The sequence below is a fragment of the Ochlerotatus camptorhynchus genome, unplaced genomic scaffold, assembly GCF_037179485.1.
Source record: "Ochlerotatus camptorhynchus isolate MF236.1 unplaced genomic scaffold, CSIRO-AGI_Acam_v1.1 ptg000180l, whole genome shotgun sequence".
Classification (NCBI taxonomy): Eukaryota; Metazoa; Arthropoda; class Insecta; order Diptera; family Culicidae; genus Ochlerotatus; species Ochlerotatus camptorhynchus.
Window position 1 is genome coordinate 428126 of NW_027040670.1, and position 26422 is coordinate 454547.

At 38.0% G+C, this 26422-nt stretch overlaps 2 protein-coding genes across 2 annotated transcripts in view; both read right to left on the reverse strand.

Annotated features, from left to right (window-relative positions):
- Positions 1-24911, reverse strand: part of LOC135701933 (somatostatin receptor type 2-like) — a 170862-nt gene extending 145951 nt beyond the window's left edge. Inside the window, exon 1 of the mRNA XM_065222883.1 lies at positions 23967-24911. The gene's annotated coding sequence lies outside the window, so the exon portion shown is untranslated. The remainder of the gene's footprint in view (positions 1-23966) is intronic.
- LOC135701949 (uncharacterized) overlaps positions 3055-26422 on the reverse strand; it is an 89100-nt gene continuing 65732 nt past the window's right edge. Inside the window, exons 8-12 of the mRNA XM_065222900.1 lie at positions 4444-4536; positions 4239-4388; positions 3906-4178; positions 3589-3848; positions 3055-3524 (exon numbers count right to left, since the gene is read on the reverse strand). Coding sequence (XP_065078972.1) covers positions 3096-3524; positions 3589-3848; positions 3906-4178; positions 4239-4388; positions 4444-4536 — 1205 coding nt within the window. The 3' untranslated portion in view covers positions 3055-3095. The remainder of the gene's footprint in view (positions 3525-3588; positions 3849-3905; positions 4179-4238; positions 4389-4443; positions 4537-26422) is intronic.

Sequence of the window (26422 nt, forward strand, 5' to 3'; positions counted from 1 at the left end):
TCCGCACTATAAAATAAAGTTTTACTTCGTTTCCCGCGAACCTTTTGAAGGCACTGATATTCTTTCTCGACGACGACGGCGACCTAACGATGAACCACATGCCATGGCATGGCACCAGCCAATGAATGCCATGGATGCTTGAAGAAGTAGCAAGGAAACCGCTTTTAAATTGGGTCACATAACGTCGTAAAGGGTTGCTAAAATTACGGAAACAATTTTACGATTATCGCATTCGGAGGTTTGCACTATAGATGCGCGACTATGGAAGCATGGTAGTAGTGTGTAGACGTTGCTATATTGAAGTCAAGCCATCGGAATTCTTTTTATGAGCAATTGAAGGGTTTGTTCTGCTTGCCAGCATCAAACGGTGTCTAATGTGCAAGTCGTACAAGGAATAATCATGCTAAAATTTAAACAACCTCATTTGAAGTTGATCGAATCTCTGTGCCGAACCATGCGTCTCCATTATAGCATCAAATTCTATGGAATGTTTTCTTCTACCACTAGATATAAAACCCATCAAAATTCATAAATTTGGCACCATCACACTTTCTTTAACATCCCCCAAGAAACGATCCTAAAACCACCACTACCATCACACTGGCCAGAATGCTCGTGTATGTATCTCTTTCTTCGGCCATTGGTCCAACCCTATAATTTTAGTACCTCTTCCTGTAGTAGCCGAGTGACCTACTTGCTATGGCAACGTGGCCACGGTAATGAGGGAAGAGTACTAAATTATGCATAATTGCCACATTCATCAGGTTGGTTGGTGGTACACTCTAGCGCAGCTGATGTCGTCGTCGTCACTACACAGCCTTTCTACCATCTACTGTTGAAAGGGTGCATATCTCCAGTATAACGCCTGCCTGGCTCCCTTCGCAACCCCTAGAATACCCAACCATATGGCACCTCTGCCAAGCTTGTATGTGGACATGAAAACAGGCGAAAAAAGTGGCTGTTGATGATGGGGACGTCAACTGGTGAAGATTATGATGATGCTGAAAGTGATGATCCTTGTGCTCTGGTAGGGGACACAGCACTTCCGTGCTTCCGTTAAGACAGCATGTTCAACTTTTTCGTAGCAATTCTACACTGTTATTTGATTCGATTCAAATTTGAAGGGATGATTTTGTAGAACGACAAAAAGGGGCCATTGCATTGCAGCAGATCAAATCAGCATTTCGATATCGACTCACGAACGGTTACCTATAGTTTTACCTTTGCTCTGGTTTGTCACCCTAGGATAGGAAGTGTAACGTTTGCAGCCAGAGGAAAATCGTTTCCTACTTATGCGACAACGACGGCGATGATGACGAGGCCAAGAATGTACGTACAACATTCAAGGTGCACTATAGCAGCAACCAAAATGAGCACATAAAAAGAGCGGAAAAATAAATTGTTTTCTTCAAGTACCTGCACGCTAACTCACGAGCATGAAAGGTGTTACAGCTTGTGAAAAGTTTTCCGTCCTACAATATTTTTTTTCACTGGCAGAGCACGGAAACGAAATAAAAAGTGAAATTTAAAGAAAGTAATCCAAGTACCTTAGAAGTGTTATTATGAGAAAATAATGGAAGCCATCTGTCACAAAATAAACCCACGTGTCGCAGAGCTACCGATATTAATGCTTCTAAAAATCACAAATATTTTCATAATTAAGTATTTCGACGGTGACACCGTGCGTCATAAATTTTAGTTTCTTCCAGGCGTGGAAAATCATTTACATTAATTTCGTACATTCATTAACATTCATTTTTCTCTAACTTTTTTAATCATCAATATTCCGTAAAACGATGTATAACGCTTTCTTAGGTATTTTGATATTAACTACAACATAGGCCGTTTACAATGCTGAGGTTCAAAATTGTTTCAAACTACTCGGCAGTTCTAAAATTTGAAACTGTCAAAAATGAAACTGCAACACAACCCGCACAACGCATAGCTTTAAAATGTGTTTGGTATTCATCCCTACATATGTGTGCGTGTGAAAATTTTGTTTGCTACAGTGATTTTAACACGAACGGAGAAGGTGATTCTGATTCAAGAATGTTTCCTGGAACAAGATGATTACCACAACGTAATCGAGTGTTAGGTAACGAGTAACTACGAGAACAGGTTCCGAACGATTCTGATTCTGAGAATTTCAGAATAGACGTGAGTATCGCTAGTATCCAATCTACGAAGTATATCAAAACAACGCTAACGCTAACGCTAACAAATTTGATACCAAATTTTGATTACATTTTGCTGTACATTTGCTTTTTAAAAATATGGTGTTGCATTGTTTTCAGTGCCTTAGCAAAACATTGAATACCTTTTTAGTTATCAACAGGAAAAATATACATCAAATTGAAGTTTCAGTTTGCTCTCACTGATAGCAGAATTAAGTAGTTTTCAATGTGATGTCATAGGAATATTGTTGTGTTGAGTACTTGGCACTGATGAAGTCTGCAAGCAGTAGACGAAATACGCGTATCTGTCAAAAGATAAACAATTATAACGGAATTTAAAGGAAATAAACCAACACACTCAAAGTTCTTCATAAAGAGATTCCGTTAAGAGGTTCGACAAATTTTAAAAATTGCGGAATATTTTGTTGCTTTAAGTTTTGATATTTTAACCGTTAAAACGACCAAAACGGCAGCAATCTGAGTAATCATAATCAGCGATATCTTAACATAAAATGTAGTATTAAATTTAATCTCATACTTTGGTCGGGTTGGATTGTTGACGGGTATTGAGGTAAATACATATTCGCATTGAAAATGGAACCGAAATCCAAAAGTTCATCAATTTTGGTGCAGTGGAACTATTTCAAATATGTGTGATTACATTAGCAATAAATCACCACCTTAACGCTACTCAATGGGACTTTTTATGATAGCGAACTGTCAACAAATAGAATTAGCGTCAAAAATTAAAAATGTAAATCCTGTTTTAAAATTAGTGATGAATCTATGGGATCGATAAAAAATATCGTTTTGCTCAGAAAACGAAGCTATTTCAGATGATATATAACCCACTGCTCATACTTTCTATGACTAAATTGTGATAAAATTAATCATTTCGATATAGCGCTTTATTGTTTCGAATCATTTACGTAAAACACTGTTCACTTGAAAATCTTTCGGGATATCCTCAATCGCGTCCCTCAAACTATCGACCGTACAGCAGTAGGTGAACCCGCGATCGAAATTTCCGAATCTCTCATAATTCCAACCGTACTCTTGACATACATCCTCACAAAGCGTCTCATTCACTGGCATAGCTTTGCGGAATGGATCGTTGTTAGTGACGAATGCAATGCCAGCACTTGTGGTGGGGGATATAATTATCTTCCAATACCACTTCGGTGCCCTGATGCCACCTGCTTCAAGTGTTATCGGTATCGATTGTCCGTCAACATGTGGCAATAGTAGAATATCATGTACTCCATCATACACGATTACATCCTCTCGAAGTTGGGCCGCTTTGGAGCGAGACAGATTTTCCACCACTAACCAATTACCGGCGTTGACAACCTGTTGAGTATCTGCATGTTCACATGAAAGTACTAAACTAATCTATATACGATCCTGTGCATACCTGCCACTGTGGGGCAACGTTTACATAGAAGAAGGTGGCCCACTGCCAGGATCTGTAGATGCCATCAGCATCCGGAGCCAAATGGCCACGAGCCAAATAATATGATCCACCTTGAAGAAACTGTTTGGCTTGGTCCTCAGATCCTAGCAGTTCAATAAATCTGTCCATTTGTGCTAGCTGAGTGTACGAAGTCGCTGGACTGACATGCGAAGAAGTTCCAGCTATCTTGAATCCAGGTCGGTAAGCTTCCTTTATTGAATCTGTAGAATAAACCTCCTGCAGCAAGATGTATCATAATATCATGCTAAGTATCTTACACTTGATGGCTGCACCAGGTATCACATGCTTGGTATAAACTACCGATGCCTCCGATCTATCATAGCACGATTCGATGTACGTCAGAAATCCCAATCCTTCGACATCAAACCCAAGCTTCAACAAGGTCCCACTGGTCCCACATTTGTCACCAGTCTCTTCAACTTCTCCAGTCATTCGTCCAGAGCATTCCAATTCTGACGAGTTAATAGGCATACCATCAACCAGAAAATTTTGCTCGGATAGGCACGTAAGCGATGCAGTGTTGTTGTTCACTACAACGGTTATTAATACAGATCGACTCACTGATATAAACTAATCAATCATCAAATTACCGTTCGTGAGCGACGCTTTGGCACAAGCCACTATCGAGCTTTCCTGCTCATCCCAAGTTAGTTCAGGTCCATCCGGAGCCCACAGCTGACCGTTCTTGATGAACAGCGGTTCCAATGGTCCCAAATGGTCCTGTAGATTCACAATACATTCTGCAAATGGTCACATTACAAATTTGCACCAAACTCAATTTTAAAATGCTCTTACGTAAACGAACCGGTTGTAGCACAGCAGAAAATAGAATGAACCCGAGTCCTGCCAAGTGCATTATGAATGATGAATAGTTACTATAAAGAATGTCTGGTTACAGGAGATCGTTACCTTTTATAGTCTGGCTGAAGTGTGCAACGTGCACACAAGTGCATAGAGAGAAAGAGATCCCGCTAAAGCGCGTAAGCTGATAACTATCAGCTGTAGAGTAATCAAGTGGCCGCTTGATTCGATTTTTTTGGATTTGTACATACGTTCATCTTCCAATCAAGTGATGTCATTTTAGATTAGTTGCCAATTTTCATAACTAGATAACACCTACGGAGCCTTGAACTTACACAAATAAACAAACAAAACAGAACGCATGCGGCATCGCTTGCGGTTGTGTATCTTCGTGTACATAGCTTTACCGTTCGCTTGTACATTTATTGCTACAATAGCGCAGCTTCAACGATACGATACGTGAACTTGAAGATAATTTTCCGTGCGTAAAACTGGAAAATTGTTACGGTTTAAATTCTTCTGCTATCTGAGGACAACCGAAACAAATGAAGTAAATCTTTTCCGCTTTCTATCCCCGCCTACAGTTCATACGGGGGTCTCAGATAGCCTAGTTAGTTAAGGCATACTATCACCAAGCCCCAGGGGGTGGGTTTGAATTCCAGTCCGGTCGAAGAAATGTTTCGAGTTGGACATCTTCTCGACTTCCCTGCGCATAGAGTATCAGTACCTATGGAGAACATATAACATCTGATATGTATGGAACGCAAATGATGCACGTACTCTATACGATAGTTAAAACATGCATGGTTGCAATGGAAATTTATAAAGTAATGGATGATCTCTTTGATAAATTGACTTGAACTCCAGAACAATTTGGAGAAGCTTTAATGTCTGCTATACATGGACCATTTGCGCGTCCTCTAAACCTCATTCTCTGCTTGACCGTTAAGTAGTTCAGTTCGGTTTTGGCTCGCTCTCTTGAGTTGTTCGCAAAGTTCGTTGCGCAGTTGGCATCGAAGAAGTTGCTGGCGAACAACAGTTATGCCATATTGGAAAACGGCGATGAACCGAACACGGAAAGGAAAGAGAAACAAACAAACCTGCAGCTTGATATTGTTAAGCTAACAAGACATCAAGCTTGGGACAACAGTCGGCGCAATCAAAACGGTATCTTCCTGAATAATGACCTGCAGGAAGTGCAGTACAACACTCCCATTCGGTTGAGTCAGTCCGGTGCTCACGCCACCAAGAACTCAGCTCGGACCACTATCCGGTGGTGGCCGCAGTTCATTCCGCGGTGAACCGATTCGAACCTTCGCGGGACAAATACCATCGCCTCAACTGGTATCAATATTAACACTGCGTCGATACAACCATCGTCTACGATGTCCAACCGGAGACGTCAGCAGACGTTGGCAGGTGTCTGCAATCCATCTAGGAAGCAATACCCCAAACCAGGGAACAACAAATGCCAGTATCCAGACAGGTGAGTAACACTAAAGACTACTAAAGACCACATTAGTCTCCGTAACACCATTCGTAGGCAGATCCAGCGTACTGGTCTGCCTAACTTGAAGACCAATTGCAATCGAATAACAAAGATCATTCAGGATGGTGGATCTCAGAAATAATTATTCAGCAAACAAGATCCATTCTATCCCAGATTGTGCAAAGCCTTTTCTGGAAGCTAACCAGAATCTTAAAAAAAATAAGCCCAGTCCCCACCACTGGTTCCAATGAATCGTCCCAATGATTCAGTGGTTCATCTGATAACTCCTGTTAAGAAGGCTGCTATGATTGGCCAACACTTCGTGAGTTCCCACAATCTCGGACAAAACATGACTAGTCCACATGAGTTCTAAATTCTACGATTACCTGGCACTGATTATGGCTTAGTCACTTCCCCTCGTGCTAGAAATTAGCAAAAGTCATACCCATCCGGAAACCTGGGAAGGGTCCTTTGTCTCCTATCAGCCATATCAGCAGGGTTATCAAAGCTCCTTGAAAAAGCAAGTGATTTACCGGCGTCATCAAACATCTGCCGTCGAAAATAACATCTTACTCGAGCAGCAATTTGGTTTCCAACAAGGTCGGTCGACTACTTACCAACTGACTCGAGTAAGCAATATTTTCAGATGGAAGAAGTCTGTATCTAAGACATCTGCCATGGCATTTTAAGACGTTGAAAAAGCGTTTGATAATGTCTGACATAATAGCCTCGTGTAAAAATTACAACGATACGGTCTTCCAATCTTCCTCGTGAAGACCATCCAAAATTATCCCTCAGACAGGACATCCCAAGTCTATCTCAATGGCAATCCACATTGGCGCGGGCATTCCGCAATTAAGTGGGCCCATCTTCTTCAACTTGTTCACCTTCGTTATCTCTGTTTGCAGATGAAACATCCATCGTCTACCAGGGAAGGGCCATCGGAGCTCTTACTGCCAAACTTCAGAGTGGCTTGGATGTCCTATCTGAGTATTTCGACAAAAGGAAGATCTGTGTCAACGCGGCGAAGATCCAGGTGATCATATTTTCACATTTTCTCTGTCTATATTTAGGTAAGTACTTCTACTTGTTCAGAGGCGCGTCCAACAAAATAAAATAAAAACTACCGCTCGGTTACTAAATTATAACAAATATGGTTAGGGAATTATCATGTTCCTAACGTAGCTCGTTACAAAATAACACATTAGGTAAAATCTAAATAAGGTATAAGCTGGGATTTTAACACATTTTTGGATGAATTTTTTAAGTGTTTTTCTATGTTTAGATCGTCATCAAAAATTAAAAACCAGGCCTCACCCGCAAGGCCCTGGCACCCTTGTTCAAAATTGATTACCAGATTTAAAAAAAAAAACCAAAAGTGCTGCAACCGGGATTTGAAACCAGGCGTCGGAGAATCTTGGAAATGTAGAAAACACATCAAAATATACAGCTTCAGTTCATTGTTCGGTATCGGTTTTCATTGCCTCCCGGGAGCCCGCCCAACTAACATGTTGAGCTTTGTAAGCCAACTTTTCCAGCTTGGTGCTGTAAAGTAGCTGAAACAAAGCTGCGGATAAAGCTACAAGCAGAAGCTAGCAAAATAGTTTTGGAGAGCGTTTGTTCAACTTTTTCACAACCATTATTCAATTTGTCAGTCGCACTGAATAACTTCAGCCAATAAACGCTAATGTCACTTCAATACAAATTTTAATCAACTTGCAACTTTTAGCTGCAAAAACAAAGCTAATAAAGCCAATATATTACTTATTTGATGGCTTCTACACAACCAACCACTCGTGCTGAATAACATAAACATCAAAAGTGCTTTTTCAACAACTAAACAACCTGTACTCAACTAATAAACTGTGTTAGCGCTACTTTGGAAGCTATTTTACAGTCAACTAGGTTTATTTTTAGACGTGTGCAGTTTTACAGCTTTTACTCTGCTTCTTTCTAAAGCTGAATTAACTAGTCGAGAAAAGTGATTCATGTGCACTATTATAAAGCCTCTACTCAGCGATCTTGTTGTAGAAGGGCATGTGTTTTTGTTTACGTCAGTTCAATGTGTTGGCGTAGCGAAGTTGGTAGTATCAAGGTTCGCCAATGGGGTCGTCTCGAGTTCGATTCCAGGCTCCGGTGTAAATTAATAATAAATAAAAGTGTGAATCATTTGGTGGTGTGTTTATAACTAATTTCGATTAATTTGATTCGAATAAAATAAACATGATAAATTTCTCCAACAAAAAAAAAGAGCGTAAACAATATTTAACCTGGCGTCAAAAGAAAACTGTGTAGTGATTATTGGATAATCGGGTAAAGGTTGAGTAAGCGCTTTTCAATTTCACACACAGCTAAACAGCAGGATACCAGCTGTATAGAAGCGTAAATAGATATGCAATAAGAGCTTGTCCGAACCGTCACAACAGCCATAAGTAGCTGAATAAGTTCGCCAGATTTGCTTGTATAGAGGTTGAGTAAAGGTTTCTTCATATCGTATAACATTTGAATACAGCTTGAGGCTGTATAAATGAAATGAGTAAAGCGTTCGAGTTTTGATGGTGATCCGGTGGCCGACGTTGCCGTGAATCAGCAATTTTTCCGCTTGCAAAAGTGCTCGGCTGCTGGTCTCTCGCCGGTGTCGGAGATTGCGAGCAATATGAAAGATGCCTCGCTGGATACGCACAAGACTGGACGGGTGGTAATTGGTGGCCGCGAACTGTTCCTGGGGAAAACACTAGACGCGAACCTCCTCCCAGATGGCAATGCAAATTTGTGTTCGTTGAAGGAACAACGATAAAAGTACATCACGAAATGAGATGCAAAGCTTAGAGAAAATCAAAACTACGGAACCCATTGGAGGATCAAACTAACATGGTCCAAATACATTTAGAATAAAAAAAAAAACAAACTAAATACTAATATTTTTGAACCTGGAAGCGTGTATGTATTACCAATATCCATTTGATAACGGTGATGCATACATGCGGGGCTTATTGTAAGTGAAAGTAACCTCGGAATGGGCGTGACTCTCCAGACATCCTGAAATGGGTTGCTGGATCTACAATAGAGCTATCACTTTCTAGCTCCCGGACTAAAACTGTCTACAATGACCATAAATGCGACATTTTAGAGAGAGTTCTTCCATAATAACACTGCCGGCCAGTGGTGGTTAGAGGGATACACACACACACACACACACACACACACACACACACACACACACACACACACACACACACACACACACACACACACACACACACACACACACACACACACACACACACACACACACACACACACACACACACAAACTTAAGGCATATTCTGTGTCTGAAGCATATTGTAAATGTCGATTTTACCCCGAATGAACTATTGCACAGACGCAGACAGTATATGAGCAAGTCAAACGCGCTCTTTTTTGCCTGTGTATTTAAGGACATACCTCAAATCCCCTAACCCTTCAAAGTATGAGCTAGGTAAAGGAGTACGCATTTGATTAGTATTATCGCATTAATGGCCCTTCGCTCAATTTCAACTTCAGTAACAACACACATTGATTGAATTTTGTTTGTTTGTTCAAATCCGTTCAAAAAAGAGAGTTAAAGTGCAAATTGTGCTTACATAGCGTTATCTATGAATACAACATAAATTGTAAAAATTATCATGGAAGCTAATGAAAGCCCCATTATTCCTTCGTTAATAAACTATAGCACGGCCGGCAACCATGCTCAATCTGCCGAGCACACTTATCAAAAGAAAACATCCTTAAAGGCAATATCGCAGCTTCATGTTCATACTTACGATTAATTACTCCGCTATTATGTAAATCCTCAATGGAATCCGATCCATTCTATCAGCCCCGTCGGCAACCATTCATCTTTCAAAGCGCTCAACTTATACAATGTCTCACTTTCTGTGTTCAGATTTTCTTCGAATTCACTCAGTTTTTCTCATCTCCAGCTGTTTCAACTTAATAAACTTGCCAATGCATCCTCCCACCGCAAAGAGTTACGACAACGACGATCCGACACTCAAAGCAACAGTCGCCTATGATGATGCCAGCACAAGCAACAAAACAGTAATTAATTTCATCGCTTCCACTTCACTCGTCTCCCATAATTGCACAATTAATAACGTTTTTACAATAATTTTAAATTTTCTTCCACTCTGGCGATGACCCTTGTGGTAGGAACTTTCTCACTCTTTTCAGGAAAAATCGTAAATCCACTTTTTATTATGATTTTCATGGACCGTTTCACCGACTGTCGTCCTCCCGCCGCGTATCCTCAACTCACAACTCTAATGGTTTGGTCTTGGACGAGTTCAACATTCACTACACTCCAACCAACTGTGTCTGTCGCTTTTAAGGGACGCTAGAAAAGTGTAGAAATTGAATTTTGCTTCGTTGTGCACGTTTTTTTTCGGTTCTAGCGCATCGGTCTGGCTGCACCAACATCCAGCGTCATTTCCCGATTGAAGCGGAAATTCCGAGTCTCTCTGTCTATTTTCCAAAAGCCAATACCGCCTCTTGACCTGGCGCTGGCGGCAAGTATCTCATCACAGCTCGTGAATGCTGCTGTTGTCGTAGTCCTCAGAGAAGCATCGCCGTAACGCAGAGAATAAGGAAGCAAGCAAAGGGCAAAGCATGAACGCTACGCAGGCAGGCAGGCTTTAATAAATATTTTCATTTAAAACTCATAAATTTTCCATCATTTTCCACCTCATAAAAATGTACACACAGAAGCGAAGCGTTGATGCCCGGGATGTCAGTAATGGAACCGGTACCTATGGACCGTCACATTGCTTCGTTCGAGTCGATTCTCTACACTTTGCCGTTTCATTGGCTCGCACTATAACCGGAGTTGGCGAATAAAATTGCAACGTATGAATGTGAACGCTGTCGTCGTCGTTTGCTGATGTATTTTTTTTTTTGCCGCACTTTCTGATTGCGTTCGTCGTCGATTCCTGGCTGCCACGTAGGTACCTACTTATTATCCGTTATCTTTATTCAGCAAAGTCTGTGACCTACATTGGGATGTAACGTTCACAGTACGGTGAATAGGATTTGCTGTGGTGATTTCGGTTTATCGGTTCAATGGGAACATCACGCCAAATTTGCCTTAACAATACGTTTGATAGAGCGTAATAGATGGATTTCTGGCAAAAGGTTTTTGGAGAACTAAGAATTTGTTTTCTAAATTTATCGACTATAATTCATGTAAATGACTGTTTTTGGAAATATCTATTTAATAAATACTGAGAAGCTAAGCACACATATATATATACATATATATATGATCAGAAGAAGAAAATATTGCGAAAAAAAATCTACGGAACCTGTGGGATTTGAACCCATATAAACCAATCAGTACATGGGCGCATTGGCAATTATACTACGGGTATCGCTAAGGTACACAATATTTGGCTAATGACGTGAAGACACTCTGCAAATTGTAGATGAAATACGCGTATCTATCAAGGATAAGAAAACAAGGTTGTGGAATCAATTGGAAATTACTAATCTTCCTCTATTTCCTTATACGCCCACATTCATCAGAATAGAATATGCCATTTTGATAAATTTTTTCCCGTGAGACGTATTTTCCCGTGGCTTTTTTTTTTTTTTGCTCAAATGTGAATGTATGGCCATAAAATTGCCAATTTTGCAAAGTTTCATGCAAATCGCAGATGGTCGAATCTGAAAATCAATTTATTGTTGCTATTTGGCCTGAAAATGCTCACCACCAGTGCTGATAAAAATCATTCCTTCTACACTCAACTTAGCTGAAAATGAAGACAACCTTAACAGATAGACCAACTACCTGCATGAATTTGAATTTTGACATAAAAGGAAAAGGTTGCCTTGATACCTCTGAGTATCGAAGTCGACATTTGTTTTTGCTCATTCGTAGCTGTTTCTTCATTATCGTCATCTTGGTGGGGATGATTTTGAGGATCAATTGCGCTGTAAAACGTGTTTTGTTGGTTTTTACTCACAGATCGATACAACATTATTGACTCATGCTGAATTGATGATAATATTGAGGTTTTAGGCTTAAGGGTCGACAATATTCAAAATAATCATTTTGCCCAAAATGAATTTGATTATTTTGCTTTTGAGGATCGCTTCTGATTTTGATAATTTTGGGTTGGATAATCAAGCACTGGTGAATATCAACAAACGCGTATTCGTTGATGTATTTTGAACTCATTTGTTCGTTTTGCTCGTACGTGACAGCGAAGATGTTCAAAACGAACACAATTCATCTACACTATGTTGAAGCGCTACTCCTTGCGTGTGATGGTAAATGATAAAAACAGACACTGCTCACCACCATGCTTGGAATGCACAGTTGTACACACCAACTGTTCATTTGTTAATAACTTTTCACTCAGTGGTTGACATTGAAATTTGTTTTTCTTTAAGGTAATTGATAGATTAGGATCATAGTTTACTATAGATATGCAAAGAGTAAGGTAAATCTTAACATTTGCATCAACACCAATGAATGTTTACACTTAAAGTTCGAGATGCGAAGCGAGCATTTCTCACTTCAGTTTTACAACGCAAAAACAAATACATACAGTTTATTACTACTTACTAGAATTAAAATATAACAAGCTAAACTCTATTCTATCTACTGCTTTAAAAAGAACTATGTTTCGTCAACTGTATGCAAAGTTATTAGCAAATGAGCAGTTTGTGACCAAAACTGTGTATGCCAAGCATGCTCACAACGTTGTCATTATTCCTGTGTTGAAGTAAGTTGATTCCTTCGAAAATTTTCACATTTACAAACATAGAACGCAGAAATGATTATGGTGATTTAAAAATTGTTTACTCAAACATGTCGATGTAAAGGTGAATTTCGAGCAGCACTGTAATTACCCACTTTGAACAATGTTAGTAGATCATAGTACATTTATAATCATGTATATCCGAATATATGGCAAGATTAAGGTTACGATCTATTACTGACCGCTAACATCCTAGACGTAATGTTTCTCTAATAATGTTCCAGCATTCTCGGAACTAATTTCTGACAAGTTAACTTTTATTGACGCTTCTGATTTCCCAAGCGATCAGTCTGTGGTCACTCAAAGCTCAACACTAAAGGGCACAGCGAATTATGCTTCATTTTTTAAAAAAAAGTAATTGGACTGAAATATGAATAATGCATACAAACGGCATATTCATCAAATATTGGATTAAGTGTAGTACATTTATCTGAGTTTGAACCTCCCACTGTACATCACGTAATAGTCTGTCGATAGCAGCTAGTGTTTTGGTAAGCTTTTGTAATTGATTGCAGCTCAATTGCTTTAGTCGTTGTTGTTGTTGTTGTTGTTGGGAGCATAAATGAGTGGCGTTGAATATGGAATACGATCGAATTCATTTTTCCCAATGCCCATTTGAATGCGAATTTCGTTCAGATGGAAGCAACTTATCGGATTGCGGAGGAGAAAGCATTTATCATAAAATTCAAGTCAGATGAAACGATACTGCATGCAACACTGCTTGGAAGCAGTGATTGAAAAACCATTCCCAAATCTCATTCATTGAGCCCTTCCCGAGCAAATTCCAGCATCAAAATGACAGTAATCATTATCAGCGAAATCACAACATCAAATTTAGATTTCAATTTGATCTCAGACTTTGCTCGGGTCCTGAGATAATAAACTCGCAACCAAATGAAGCCGATACTAGAGCTTCCATTCTGGGATTTGGCATTTTCCTGGATTCCCTGGTCCCAGGAAATAAGCTTTTTAATCCCGGGATCGCGTGCATCACAGAATTTTTGTTTGAGTAATTTTTACTCCTTTTTTCTCTTTGGCTGGAAGTGGGATGATGAAATAATTAATTTTTATTTTTTCCCCTTCGTTTGACGTTAAAGTAAGGTTAATCACAGCATACATTTTTCATAAGAATTACATTCACTTGAAAGTATTTCATGAAGCTTATCTCCAATGATGGTAAGACTCAGTATTTAAAACAAGGTTGCAAGTAATCATTACAGTTAAAATGCTACTTTTAGAAATTATGGAACTATGAGATATAATAATAATAATGTTAATATGTAAGATGCAAGAATAGAAGCTAAAGTTTGTGTATAACACATAAAACCTGTCAATTTTGCTATCAGTTTGTTTCATTTGTAATAAGCAATCGCGATGAGTGAGCGCTCATCGTTATAGCTAATCGCAAATTGTGTCACTCTGGAAGCGAAATTGACGAAAGGTTTTATGTGTCATACACAACCTTTGCCTCCTCTTCCTGCATCTTACAAATAAAAATTGCCTTTATAACATCTCTTAGTTTAATAATTCCGAATAATAACATTTAAGCTGTAGTGAGTAATTATAAACCTGATTTAAAGTGTCTGTAGAGTTCTCCTTTTTGCTTTTATATCTTTCAAATTTGGCCAGCGAAATTTCAAAAAAATGCCTTTTCCTTCTGGATGAGCTTCTATCGTTCTCCGACAGCTTTCATTCTCCCTCTTTGCTCTGTCATTTCCTGCACGCAAACCAAAAATTTATTACATTGAATGTTAGTTGCGTTTCCTTTCATCCTCTGCAGCGAATAGCACAGCGAATGATATTAGTTGACCTTGCAGACAATGCAATGATTTTTTTTTCTTTTGTATTTCGTGTTCTATCTACACTTTTTACTATACATAATAATGGTTATAGCATTGTACAACGACGCACACACTTGCCTCGATTCTCTCCAATTCCCGTTCAGCAAAAAAAGCAAACGAAATAAAATTATCATAGTATGAGCGCTTCTTATTCCCCCGTTGGGGTGTGTGTCTAGCATTCGCAGATATGTATTATTCTTATTGACAATTATGTATATTTTTATAATTTTCTCAAGTACTTTCGCGAGAGAGATCATCCATCACGGAGATAATGGATAATTGCCGCATGTGACATTGCGGGAAATTCTAGTCGTCCCTTTTTATTTCAAAATAGGGTGTATTGAATTTTATTTGAACACTTAATATCGATTTCAAACTGCTAGAAAGGTAGCTTACGATCCTTTATTTTTCTTTAATTCGTTAATTTGATTAAGCTCAACTGTCTTAATAGAACCTTACAGAGCCGAAAGCCTTTGAAAACAGTTGTACTAAATCAATTAAAAACACTATTTGGAAGCATTTTTGCAGGGGGGTCGTGATTATTTCTTCTGACGTTCCCTCGGTAAAGATTCACAGTGTGCGTTCTACTGTGTTGTTCCTTTATCTGTGTCGGCCACTTGACCTTTTCTAAGTCCCTATTCCTGGAAGTGTCATCATTCGGATGCTTGAATACCGGTGACAGCTGTTTCTGAGCATCACTTACTTCCTCTTCACAGTTTTCCACCCTTGGCCTTCGGGGTTCATTTCTACCATTTCATCTTCAAGCGCTTGTATCTCCTCTTCCGTTTCCTCATCATTGTTGTCCAACAATGCAACTTCTGCCACCACGCCAGCGCACAGTTTTAGTATGCTCAATATCAAGAACTATTTTATTAACGCTTTAAATATAGTTTTATTTTTCAAGATGGTGTTACAGATGAAAATATTTTGTAATTTTCAACTACCAACTGAAGCAGGTTTTTAAATATAAAATTGCATGTTTATCGATCTGAAGTTCAAATAATTATCGGTGAAATTTACACGCTCATGTAAATTTACATCGTTGTTCGTTGAGAATTAAATCAATTTCGATTGAACTTTTGACTTCCAAGTAAAAACACACGTTCATGTAAAATTCAATGCAAATGAATGTATTATTAAATGCTTTCATGTAACATTAATGTTTTATTGCTGGTTTAGTGGTAAGCGTGATTACCTCTCACCCCAGCAGGCCTGGGTTCAATCCCAGTCGGCGCCGCCGGGATGTTATGAGGCATAACATCTCTGATCACGGAAGTAAAGCCGTTGGTCCCCGGTTCATGAGTTGTGATAGGTCGATAGGTAGGTTCCAGGTGTGGGAGCTGCCTCACTGGCGTCGGTAGCATTGGTGCTCAGCACGGAAAACAAGTTCGACGGAAAACAAATCATGGAGAAAAAAAATGCCACATTCATACTCGAATCGGTTGAAAAATACACTTAATTGTCTTGTTTACTCGATACCTATCCATTGCAAGCAATATTTTGATATTTTTTATGTGTTGAGAGTTGGTGCACAGGTAGATTGAGGTTAAAGAAACGCCACTGCCTTACATGGTTCCTAATGAAAATATCGAATTAAAAAGCTAAAAAAAAAGCTTCTCATCAATTATATTTACTTTTCCATATAGCTCGAAAACAGTAGGCTGTGGAATTTTAACGTCTTCAAAGGAGCTACTTTGTTTATTTGTTTATTTTATTTTAGATAAAAAAAAAAACTGTATCTAGAATGTTAAGGTAATAAGTTAGATGTTGGCGCCAGTTTCGAAACATCTGATTTTACCATAAGATGATCCTCATTGTAATAAACAACGCCAAGACACGGATGTGCTTCGTTTTGTCATTATTTATATTTTCCCGCAGGATTGCCGACAGCGCAATGCCTTTCCATCAGCATAATGGAAAGCTAATTACTCGGGGTTATGTTTAGTGGATGCAACAGCTTGAACGTGATGAAAACCACTTTTTCCTACGAAATCCCAAGAACCCTACAACACTAATTTGAAAGTCGGTGTAAAACAAAGAAGAAGTACTGTGTTGATAAAGGCAAACATGGGCTGTTCATAAACTGCGTACATACTTTGGAGTGGAGGAGGTTGAAGAATAGGCACTCTTCAACTTCCCCCCTCTGAAGTATCAACGTGGTTTCCAAAATGTGTATGAACAACTGTCTACGCGGGGAAGAGTTTTTAGAACCTCTAAAAAAAGGTGCACGTATTTTATCAATTTAAATTTAAAAAATTTAAAAGCGATTTGCAAGCAAAGTTCAAGGCGACACGGAATTTTCTCTAAAAAAAATTAAAATCAACATGTTGTGAAGCTGAACAAAATGAAAAAAAAAATCATGATCTAAATTTAGGTTCTGATGGGGAAAATTGATAATGAACTTTTGAGAACAGTTCCGTGCACTTAAGTTGCAATTTACTTTGGTGCTTTTTCAAAACTTCGAAACCCTATTTTTAGACGCATATTCTTCTGGCTATTTTACATAATATGACGAAGATGAGATCTTGACTCACTGCTTATTTTTGTACAACGGTCCTAGTGGTCGATTCTCGAATTTTTGGGAAGCTCTACTTTTTCAGTGGTAAATGTTTTGTTACGATTCATTAAGATTTAAAAAAGTTAAATTGCTAAATCGTTGAATTTAGCTAAGTGCGCAGTGTCCTCAAACGTTTCCGTAAGTGGAAAACTATTGTTCGCATGGATCACAGTAAGCATAGTAGTGGAAATTACGGTCGGCAACTGCATTGGAAGGTACTGAGAACAATTAGAGCAAACCCATGACTCTCTGATGGCGACATTGCCATTAAATACAATTCCAACAAAAGCACCGTCTGGATGATCCATCTACGCGAAGGCTATCGTTCTTATCGTGCCAGCAAGCACCCAAACTGGACACTGAAACCGAACCGAATGGCCAAAACATGCGCTCGGAAGTTATATAGAGAAGTTCTCACGAGGAATTCCGGATGCATACTGATGGACAACGAAACGAATGTAAAGATGGACTTTGGGCAGCTTCCAGGGCAAAAGTTGTATGTGACCACGGCTCAATTAAATGTTCTCAACAAATATAAATCCGTTTTTGCGGATGAGATCGCTGGATAATTTCTGATTTGGCAAGCGATTAGCAGCTGTGGACAAAAAACTTAAGTTTTCGTTACAAATGAGTCTATGAACTCGAAGCTCTACAAGGAAGAGTGCCTGAAAAAAAACACATTCTTCCATTCATCAAAGCAGGCCCTGTAAAGTTTTGGCCAGATTTGGCTAGCGGCCACTACAGTCAAGAGACACTTCAGTGGTAGGGTAATTGATTCTGGTTGGACCTATCGAAAAACTGATGATGGTTGGACCTATTTTTTCAATCGCCAGTTTAGTCAATCTTCGCTAATATTTTTTTCAAAGACCACTTTACTATCATAAAAAAAAACTCTTTTTCTTCAATTTGCATGGGTGTTTTATAGAAAAAAAAACTTCAAAACAATTGAGTTTCAATGTGTTTTCAAAACAGTTCACTTTCCACACATTTGCTCGTCATCATGCCTTACTTTCAAACATACAAAAAAGGAATATTTTTTACATTTAATTTTATTTTCATGCAGTAAAATACTGCTTTAAGGTGTAAACAACACGTTAGTACCCCATTTATCCATTGGTTTCACTAAAATGTTTGAATAATTGACGAAATTCGAATAGATAAATATGATCATGGTTGGACCTACGCATGATGATGGTTGGACCTATGTGTTTCCTAAGACGGCCGCTAGGTGCGCTTCGGTTTGTCTACATCCTTCATGCGCAGCTGATTTGAAATTCGATTTCGTTTTGGCTAAAGAAAAGAGTTATACGGTCGAAAATTTTCAAAAGGCTGTTCTTTTAGCAAGAAATAAATCACTTACCGCGTATTAGGCACAGAAAAGGTACAATATTCCGAAAACGACACTTCACGCAAAAATTAAGGGAAGCCACGGCAAGAAATATGGAAGGGAAATAATGTTGAGTGTTGATTTGGAGAACCAGCTAGCGGATTGGGTTTGTATGTGCGCTGCTTCTGGCTGTGCCAAGACGGCCAAAAAGATCTGGGAAGCTGCTAAAGACCTTGCGTCACTAGTTGAGCGAAAATTTAAAGGAGGAATTCCATCGTTGGCTGAAAGGGTAACCACCGATTTCCGAACTACCACGAAAGCGCCGAAAGAATCTGTTAATATGAATTGACACTAATTACTTCTCATACACCTTCAATGTGTGAATTAATTTGAAATAAAATGTTAACAAACTAAAAATTGCTAACTGAAACATATTTCCGTAAAAAATCTCCTAGGAGAAAAAAGAACTATAAAACCGGAATTAAGTTCTGATATTTTGTCATTTTAAGCCCCTAAATTCCCCGGGGGCACCCAAAACATGCCCGGAAGTGGCCAATGTGGTTCAAGGCACTCAATTTTGTTATTGATCTTGTTATCGAATGATAGGTTTTATTCCTTCCATGTCAAAATTAGGTCCATGTTCCATATACCCTGGAACTTGTTCCGGCCATATCTCCGGAACCAGTTGACCGATTCTAAAAATATTCGATAGCTTTCAATGGGACCACAATACCTATAGTTTGACGTTTAAAATTTTCAAAATCGCGTCAATGATTTTCCGAGAAAATGAGCCATGATGAATAGCTAATGAGTGGAAAGTGAACTTTTTTAAAAATGAAGTTAAACTCAAATTTCTTGATTTTTTAAAATAGCAAATTCATAAAAACTGTATAAAAAGGTTTTTTTTCATGATACCAATAAGCTATAAACTAAGTTTTTGAACAATTATGGGCTAAACTAGCATTTGCAAAAATAGGTCCAACCATCATCATTTTTTAGGTCCAACCAAGATCAGTATAGGTCCAACCAACATCATAATTCTTTGCTGAATAAAAACGTTTTATAAAATCATGTGTTCATAATATTTAACTTTTTATGTTATTATTAGAAACAAGAAAAGTAGATCTTTCACCTAATCACGCATTTTTCATAATTATATGTTGAATTCATCAAAAAAATACGACATGAATGTTGACGTCGTATGAAACCGGCCTAAATAGGTCCAACCATCATCAGTTACCCTACCATGACAACAAGGTGGATTTCATCGAAAAAGACCTCAACCCACCCAATTGCCCTCAATTTTGCCCAATCGAGAAATATTGGCCAATTGTTAAGCGGAAGCTGAAAAAGATTGGAAAGGTGACTCGGGATGCTGCAGAGATGAAGAGATGGTGGAATAAAATGGAGGCTCAAGTTGACGAACAGAGTGTCCAAAACATGATGTGATGTATTTCAAGAAAAGTTCGTCATTACATCAAAACCAAATCGGAGTAAGACTGTTGATACTTTTCCTGAAAGTTGAAACCTTTATTTTGAATGCTCAACTGTTTTATTTCATCGAAACAATCCTGAAATAGAACTGATTTCTAGACTAACATTTGAAAAGGGCGTAGCTCCAAAATGACTCCAATCCTATTTCACGACTATCCATTTTCTGGATGATTTTATAAGCTTGACACATAGTTAACAGTGTAATCTATCATCATGCATCACAATCATAGAGTTGAAAGTTGTAAATACGCCATGTAAGAAGAAACGTTTTTGATGATTTGAAGTGATATTTTCTTCTACTTTTTCGTGTTTATCGAGTAGATTGTGAACTGTTCTCTCTATATGTGGCAAAATATGGATTTTTTACATTTTAGAGCTACCCCCTTTTCAAATGTTAATCAATATTTCTTGCGTACAGATATAAAGTGAATCGGTTAGTTGCAAATTTTAATAGAATTTTATATCACCTCCTTAAAAATTTATTATTATTTATTGTTTATTTATTTATCACTAAATTAGTTGTTCACACATTAATATTTTTTTCGTCGATTATTTTTTTTTATTTTTTGCCCAACCCTATTTAAGTGATTATTCTTTGAATCGGCCTTATGCATTGAAAAGAACAGTGTTTGATTTTTTTAAAAATGTGGCCAAGAACCAATATAAAATTAAAAATGTGTTCTGTTCAGATTTAAACAGTGCCTCGTATTCAAACTCGACTTGACTCATGTCATGTAAAATTCGCGATTTTGCTGAAGCCATAAATTCCGCAAAAGTTATAATAAACCCAAAATAATAACCTGTACAAAAACTAGTAATGTTCAAATGGTTTAAAGTTTGTATGGAGAATATGGCAAATTACTATGGAAAATTTATAAATTTCACTCACATCGTTCTACCTTTGATTCATGCGATCAGAATACTGTAAATATGTAATAGGTGGTTGCCATAGGCGTAGCCAGATGGGGGCAGGGGGGAGGCGACTACCTCCTAAACTCAGCAACAAAAGCCTTTTGGGGAAATGGAATTCGGCCAAATTTTCCATAGTACAATTTTTTTTTCGCACCTCCCTAGCTCTAAACCTGGCTACGCCCTTGGTGGTTGCAATAGTCAATAAACTCAAAGATTTTTTTTTTTACTAAAATTGCAAATATTTTGCTGTCAATTAACTCTATTTTGCATTTTTATAGCATTCTACCTTCATTGTTGCCAAATTATCCATTACAATAACAGTTTTGTTGGTCAGTGTCATATCAACAGCATAATCAATTTTGATATCATTTAGACATCTACACCCAAACTTAAAGCGATACTGATGAAATCTAAAATTCATCCAAACTTTAAATATTTTGAGTGACTCTTAAACCTTCAGCAATATTTAGAGTTTTTGTACAGGCTCATATTCTGTGACAATGAATCAAACTGAAACACTCTATTGTTCATATCCCGATAGTCAGGACTGACAAATTACGAGAAAAGAGCAAGCTTTAGTATTAATTAATGTTCTATCTAGTATAGACATTCTTTTCTGGAACTGATAAGAAACATCTCGAAGTTCATTTTATTAGTTTTTACCAACAAATTTAAATGGTGATTATGGACGACTAATGTTCTAGTAGTCTTTTCCCTTTTGAGTATAACATACTAAATGGTTGAAACTAGAGACGGGCAATCAGATCCAAATCCGTTTAAAAGTATGCAGAGGGAAAGATCCTCGGCTCACTTATTATCAGAACTCTGAGTTCTCAGACCGAAAACATTAAGAGATTCAGAATGAGATGCCGAAAATCAAGGTTGCAAATACTCATATCAGATAAAACAATGTTTTTCTTAAATTATAAAATAATTAGATGCCATGATCATATTTTGAATTGGTAGGATATTTATTTCACTTCATGAGAGTCACAATCAGTGATTTTTCACACACTCACTCACTCACTCAGCGATCATAAAATCGCTGATTGTGACTCATAGAAAGCAAAATTTACAGGTTTTATGTTTCAAGCGCATACTTTGTAACCTCTTCTTGTAAGTTACAAGTAAAACATGCCATCATACCATCTTTTGGTTTTATTATTCCGAAAAACATTATTTTAGCTGAAATGAGTATTTGCAACCTTGCCGAAAGTCACTTCTTGTTTTTGGTGGCGACCACCTCAATGAATAATTGATGAAAATAAGTTGCGTATGAAATTATTCTGCGTTAAATAACGAACGATCACAAAATTTCAAATTTATCTTGGTTAAAGTGATCCGATGAACCATTCAAAAGATCCGGGTCAACTATATGAACGAACCGGTTCTGAGCTGCTCATCTAAGTGATCCATTTTGACCATCTCTAGATGAAACGTAGATTGATTTTTACTGCATTCACTTCATTGTCGTGGGCTAAAGTCAGTTTATTTTCGTACACTCATGCTCTACCATCATCGCTCTCACACAGGATGAGGGGTAGAAAAACATTAGCTTAAAACAGAAAACTGTCAAATAACATATTGTCAGCGTCACTTCGTTCTAATTTTCCTATTTTGGGTACACAGCAAAAAATCAATTTTAATATCACTTCAAAGCGGATGCACTTCAATAGTGTCGAAAATATGGTGTAATATAACTTGGTGTAAAATTATCATTAATACAGTGCATGAACTAACATTACGTTGCTTTTACTGCATTTGTTTATTTTTGTGGCCATAAAAATTACATAAGATTTTCGACATAATTGACGTGCATCCTCTTGGATGTAATATTAAAATTTATTTTTTGCTGTGTATATTTCCACTATTTCTGATTAGAAATGCTTCCACTCGGCTATCGTTGGATATTATAATAAGATGTGTCACAAGCACGGCAGCTCTCATAACCAGAAGAAATAAAAACACGTAAGAGTAACGTTCTTCGGCGGCACAGTCGTTTAAGAGCCATATCATATGACTTTTTAGTTTGGTACTGTAGTTTGATAGCTTGTGTTGCGAGAGTGAGATGAAAAGGAAAACAATTATCACAGAAAATACGTCAACTACTATGACCGCTTTAAACACTGTTTCCATGAATACATGAATGATTTTTTCTGCCACTAGAAAATTAATTGATCATAATTACCATCTAACTTCATACGATCAAACAAGAAAGTGGAATTCGGCACTTTAAGAAATTGATAATACAACAAAAGTATGATATGAACAACCATGCACCTCCATCAAAATCTGATTGATATCCTTCAGTCAACTTCAGTGCCAGTGTCCAAGTGATGCACAAAGCTGACGATATGTACCATGCAGCATAAAATATTCATGCACCGAACCGGGAAATGTAAGATTCTATTACAGATTTGTATAAAAATTATGCAGAATTTATAATATAATATGCATTCTGAAAAAAAAAAACTTGCTTGTACGCTGCTGGCAAGAACTGCCATTTGTTGTATGAAAAATATGCAATTAATCCAACCTTACATTGGATGTAAGAGAAAGTTGTTTGGCGTGAGCCAACGAGTATCTATTCTACCATGAACATTAGACTAAGGAACCGCAAATTGAGGATTTTGCTAGAATCGAAGCTTGAAAATTTTATAAACAAGAAATAGACATCGTAAAACCGTGCTGATCTATACCTACTATACAACTTTTTACGTAAACAGTATACGCAAATCCATTAAATCGGGTAATAAAATTGCTATAACACACAATCTTCCTGTTGACTAGTGTCTTTTCTGTTGCTTAACAGGTTATTTTCCCTTCCGTCCCATGACGATATAAGCAAACGTTCGCAAATATTTAACCAACCCCGAGAAATGCTTCATTATTGTATTAATGGGACAAGACGCAACGCTGGAAATTTAGGTCATCAGTCAGTATGTCACTGATGACCTAAATTTACAGCGGCATAAAACTCGCTAAATATTTACACAGATCATATTACTTTCCGGGATTTGATTGAAAATAGGCACATAGAATGATTTTAACAGATCCTTAGTTAGAAAGCAGTTTTTTTTTTCATGAATATCATACCTTGCTGCTGATGATTGACCATTAGAATGTTTCCATCCCGACGCGAATCATTCCTTCGGCAAACTGCGATATGACGTTTCCAATCAACTTAACCGTGGCACTGATTAACTGGAATCTACAATAATCCGGACTCTTCTGATCAAATGAACTGCACTTCACAGTGTAGGATTCTTAGTATTCACACCCCGAATTCGTAAACACTATCTTCCCTTCGCACATCCGCTGTCTCGTCGTCGTGGTGATTATTTGATTGAATTTGCCTTCGTTATTTTTTTTTTCGCTGCCTATTCCTCCTGTTTTTACAGATAACACATTTTCCATAGACGCATATGCTCGATGGTACGCGGAAATATCGGCTCAAGTTTCGTAATTCCACTCACGAAGTAGTGGTTATCGTTTTCGTAGTGTTTTCCTTCCTACACAGTAATACACCGAGAGAGGGTGGACACAGAAAAACCGTTAGTCTGCTTTAAGTTTCACTCCTGCTTCGTCTATACTAGACTCTCTTCTAGTGAAAATTCATCTTCAGCTAGAAACGCAATTTTCTTTCAATTTCTGCACCGTCACACTTTTTTAATCATTTCTAAGACAAAATGCAAATATTCACGTCACTTCATTTCTAGGCTATAATCAGTGTTGCACGAACAGATGACTACGAGAAAAGAGTATCATCATCATCATCATCATCATCACTTTATTCTCTTATTCATGCAGCTGGACATTTAAATTATACTCGGAAGGAAAGAAGCTGGACTTCCTTGGCTGAAATTATGCGCCTGGGTTGAAGTTACCGTTTCCTTCAGAATAATGACAAACTTTAACACAATGCACTAAGTTCCACACATCTCGATCCTAATTCAGAAACTTACCAGCATCGGAAGCACACCAGTCACGGCACGAGCACGGAACGATAATGAGATTTTACGCCCTGAACTTGAGTTTATGAACCGGCTTCGCGAACGGCAACATCATAACTGTCGGTTCATGAAATATGTTACGGGATGGTAAACAACAATGCTCGCACGGATGCTCGTGTCGTGCGATGGCCAAAGGAACAGAGAAAACAGAAACACCAACCTAGCTACTATGTAAGCAGTGGGTAGTGGGTGTTGAAGGAACTCACACCGAGCACGAAGACGGCGTCTCACAGACGAAACGCGCGTCGCCGGTTGAACGTGTTCATTCGTTCAATAAATACCTACCACCTACATACCTACGTGTGAGTTCCCTGTCACATTCGAGTTCAACGCCACGCGGTTCGTTTTCCAGACGATGCCGGCGCGCACTCACGGCTGACCGAGTGAACGAATGTTTACGGAAAATGAGTGGGGTGTCTGTGTATCTGTGTTGATCGGAGCGCGGTTCTTCTTGTTGTTTTTTTTCTTCTGCCCATTTTCCACAAATCGAACGAACGACCGGCGTCTTACTATCACCGTGGCGACGGTGCGTAAATTTTGGCTCCCGAGGTGACGGAGATGTTCAAAAGTGGTAGATTATTTCATTAATATTTTTTCCTGTTCTAGGTGACATAACTAAACAATGAATCTTGAATATTGTGGAACCATAGTGACAAGAAAGGGCCTAATTTTCACTATGTTTTCATATTGTGTAACTATATTCAATTTTAGCTATGTTTAAAGTTTTAAAGTTTTCCGTGAAAAACAATTGAATGTAATAGTTTTTGGCCCACTCTGACATAAGAACACATGCAAAATGTATAGATTTATTCGATATTTCTTGATGAAGGATTTTAAGTTTACTTGGTCTATTCGTACTTCACATTCAACAAATCTCAAATAAAACTGGATGCAGATTAAATTATCTTGGATCATCAATTTCTAATTGCCTTCCATCTTGACTACATAGAAGGTTCATCTTGGGTAAAGTTGTTCAATAGAATGGAGATATTCTATGGTAGGTAATAGTAAAGTGCGATCTTGGATCCAAACACAAAATATCGATTATTTTGGATCGATTAATCGATGTTTTGAATCGATCTCAACCACGAAAAAAATCGATTCGATCGATCCTTTTCATTCGATTTTTGTTTCAATATAAAAAATGTTTTCAGTGCATTTGCATTTGCAATTAAAGATTGATTTTTTTTTGTCTTCACCTTTGCACATCATTTGCCTTGAACATGAATTCGGTAAAAGATTTGGCGGAAAAAAATTTCACTGCAGTTTGACGAGAGGTTCAAAGAAGTTAAGCTGGTGGATACACACTTAGAAATTACTATTTTTACACGAGACGTAATTCAGCTTTAACGTAAATCAATCAACGTAAACAAACATGTCATGTAAAACTAAATGTCCTGAAACTGAAACATTTGCAACTCGATGAAAAGTGCGTTTGATTGAATTGATTTTCTCGTCCTTTTCAACTGATTCTTATGTCAAAAGGGCCGCTTACATGTGTTGGTCTCAGGGCACTGAAATTTACATTACTTTTTCATA